The 3,294-nt window shown below is 38.9% G+C and overlaps 1 protein-coding gene across 1 annotated transcript in view; it reads left to right on the top strand.

Annotated features, from left to right (window-relative positions):
• LOC105533673 (pregnancy-specific beta-1-glycoprotein 3-like) overlaps positions 1 to 1,992 on the top strand; it is a 26,700-nt gene extending 24,708 nt beyond the window's left edge. The window contains 1 exon segment of the mRNA XM_011972154.1: positions 1,912 to 1,992. Within this exon segment, the coding sequence (XP_011827544.1) occupies positions 1,912 to 1,964 (53 nt within the window). The 3' untranslated portion in view covers positions 1,965 to 1,992.
• Positions 1,993 to 3,294: the final 1,302 nt, after the last annotated feature.

The raw sequence follows: 3,294 nt of genomic DNA, 5'->3' as shown, positions 1-3,294 counted from the left end.
TTACTGTGAAAAAACATTGAATTTGATCAAATGCATATATTGATTCAATGTTATTACTGATTATAGCTCTATTCATATTTTTGTGTTTTTCTAGGAATTTGTCTATTTCATCTAGGCTATCCAATTTATTAGAATACAATTATTTCCAGTAATTTCATAATCATTTTATTAGAACTGGTAGTAATCACTTCATTTTCTTTTTCCTTTCTTTCTTTCTTTCTGTAAGAGAGAGAGACAGGCTCTCACTCTGTAGGCTAGCCCAGGCTGAAATACAGTGGTGTGATTATGGCTTACCACAGCCTCAACCTTCTGGGCTCAAGCAATTCTCCTTCTTCAGCCTCCCAAGATACTAGGAATACAGATGCATGCCAATATGCCCAGCTAATTGATTTTTGTTTCTTTTTTTGTAGAGACTGGGTCTCCCCAGGTTACCTATGCTGGTTCAAACACCTGGCCTCAAGAAATCCTCCCATTGTGACCTTCCAAAGTGCTAGGATTAAACTATGACCTGTCATATTCAGACTCCATTTTCGTTTCTCATTTTAGTAATTTTAATCTCTCTTTTTTCTTAGTCAGTCTACTTAATGGTCGTCAATTTTGTTGATTTTAACTTGAAGAATCAACTTTCGGTTTCATTAATTTACTCTATTTTTTTCCATTCTCCATTTTATTTTTATCCACTCTAATCCTTATTGTTTCCTTCATTCACTGTGCTTGGGTTTAGTTTGTTCTTCTTTCAAATCCTGAAGTATGAGGGAGCTTGCTTCATACCATTCTTTTAAAGCTTTCATGCAGTCAATGAAACAAGATGCCACACACAGGCGAACCAATCTCAGCTGCTATATTACTACCATCACATTAGTCTTGAGGTCAAATAGTCCCAGCACCAAATCTCAGATCCACCTATTACTAGCCATACGACACCAGGAAAGATTTTACACTACTCTAAGCTTCTGTCTTTTCATCGGCAAAATGGAAATACTATTTGGAATACTAATAGTATTCCAAATATTAAATATTATTCCAAATACTAAATGGAAGTACCTGTTTCCATATATATGTAGAAAAAGAGGTAACACATAAAACACTAGGACATGGTTCCTGACTACTTGTGAGAGAGAAAGCAAACAAACTAAGTGCAAAGAATCAAACCTGGTATGTTAGTTTTTACCAACTGAGATGCATCCAGGATGGGATTAGACATATAAGATAATTCATCAGGGAAGACACCTCTGAGGGAATGTGGGGCAGGCATGAAGGTAGTATGGGAGAACTCACAGACCACTATGCAAAGCTGACTCCCGTGAAAAAGAAAGAGAAAGAAGTTTTAGGTATTAATATATTTCTAAGAGAGTTTTTGCATGGTTGATGGGGAGTCCTCCAACCAGTTTCCCATTAAAGTTAAACAGAGCCACAGAGAACTAGGCTTGCTTTCACACCCTTGCTGGGAGCCTGTGGGAAGGAAGCTTTCTGTGCAAAGGACTTGGTGAATTTGAAATGCACTGACCTGGGCCTTCTGTCAATCATGTCCCTGCCACGAAGACCCGGCAGGGTCTCATTCATGGCTACCACCACAGAGACACTGAGAAAAAGATGCAACCATGAAAAGGTGGAAAAGTGGAAAGTTCTAACGACATAGAAAATAGCAATCAGCCTTTCTCCCATCTGAAACCCTTCTGAAATATCGCGTGCTGTTGAGAATTGACAAAGGACTGATCACCAACTTAGAAACATAGTGAGAGGGGAAAAAATCTGCAAGAATATAACCATCTCCCATCAACTTTACAACAGAAATAATATATTATTTGAAGAAACAATTATAGAGTACCTCGTGTTACATGCTTGTTCCTGAGGCTTCCCCCAGTAAAATAACATCACCTCCATTCCTTGTTTTCTTTCTTTCCATGACAGCTCCTTTAGGAAGAGGATATCTAACTTGGGTTATTCCGAAACAACAACCATGATGTCATTTCTGTATTTCAGGAAGACTGGCAGGTATGATGTCCTTTTCTCTTGTCCTGTTTCCTGCAGGGCTGACTGCCATGCTTGGGAAAGGGAAAATACTTATTTGCCTGTATCTGGGACTGGATCTCCTCCTTCCTCCACCAAACTCCTGTTTCTCAGCACTAATTCCTGCAGTTCCCTTTCTCCCTGACCTTTCTGCTCCCTGTACCCCACTATCTTTTAGACATAATTGTCTCCAGCCTCTGCTCATTTGTTTCTCAGATTCAAACGAGAAACACAATTTCACATTGTGAAACCCTCTTCATTACTTTTCACATCTCTCAATAGTGTAATTCTCTCCATTCCCATAAAGACCAACCACTTCTCAAAGTGTTGCTTGACTTCTTGTCTCCAGACTTTGAAACCTTCCTTGCATATGACTGCCTCATAACCTTTCTAAAATCTAGTTAATTCACTTAAACAAGAATCTCCAAGGGTCTACTCTAGCCTCTTTGTAAGTTCACATTTCTTCTGTTTGCTAATCCTTCTCACTGCCTTTACCTCTACTTCCTAGTATAATTCCTCCATCTTAATCAGAACTGACTTCCTACACATCCCTACCCCTTCACCCATATAGACATAAAATTCTTAGTCCCAATGCTAAGCCTGAAAACAAGGTGAACTCCCCTCCACCATCTGCACTACAGACTTAACCACACCCTTCATCACAAGCAATCTCTGACTTCGTGGAGAACAAAGACTTTAGGATTAGCCTGTGAACCTGAGACTCAGAACAAAACCTATGTGTGCTTGAGACCTTTTCCTGATGACCAATTCATGTGTTCAAAAAAGATACAGAAATGAAGATGGCAAGGTCGCTACCCCAGGGGATATAAAGCCTAAGACAGGAAATGAGACCTGAAAATAGTCATGATACCAAAATAGAAAAAAAGTGAAGGCCACAAGAAATCAGAGAAATCTGATGGAAAATATAGCTAGACATTGGAATCACTGGAAAACATTTTTAAAAGTGGATGCTCAAGCCCCACCCATGAGTTCCAGGTTAAAGGTCTGGAGAGGGACCCAGGCACTGGTAATTTTTAAGTCTTCCCTGACACTACTAACATGTAACGAGGATGGAGAACTCTTGTTGTAATAGGCAGAACTTAAAACTAAATCAATGATTTTCAGCTAGAAGTACTGGAATGACCTAAAGACCTTTTTCAACATACATAAGACTATACTTTTTTGGCCCTAATTATTAAGGGGTTACATCAAGAACTCAGTAATCCAGTTAGGAAACAGAAGCTGAATGGAAAAGCCACCTTATTTTATATGTTAAAATATATA

This window comes from Mandrillus leucophaeus, unplaced genomic scaffold, assembly GCF_000951045.1.
Source record: "Mandrillus leucophaeus isolate KB7577 unplaced genomic scaffold, Mleu.le_1.0 Scaffold1277, whole genome shotgun sequence".
In the NCBI taxonomy this organism is placed as follows: Eukaryota; Metazoa; Chordata; class Mammalia; order Primates; family Cercopithecidae; genus Mandrillus; species Mandrillus leucophaeus.
Note: the sequence above shows the minus strand (reverse complement) of the source record. Positions and strands in the feature narration are given on the sequence as shown.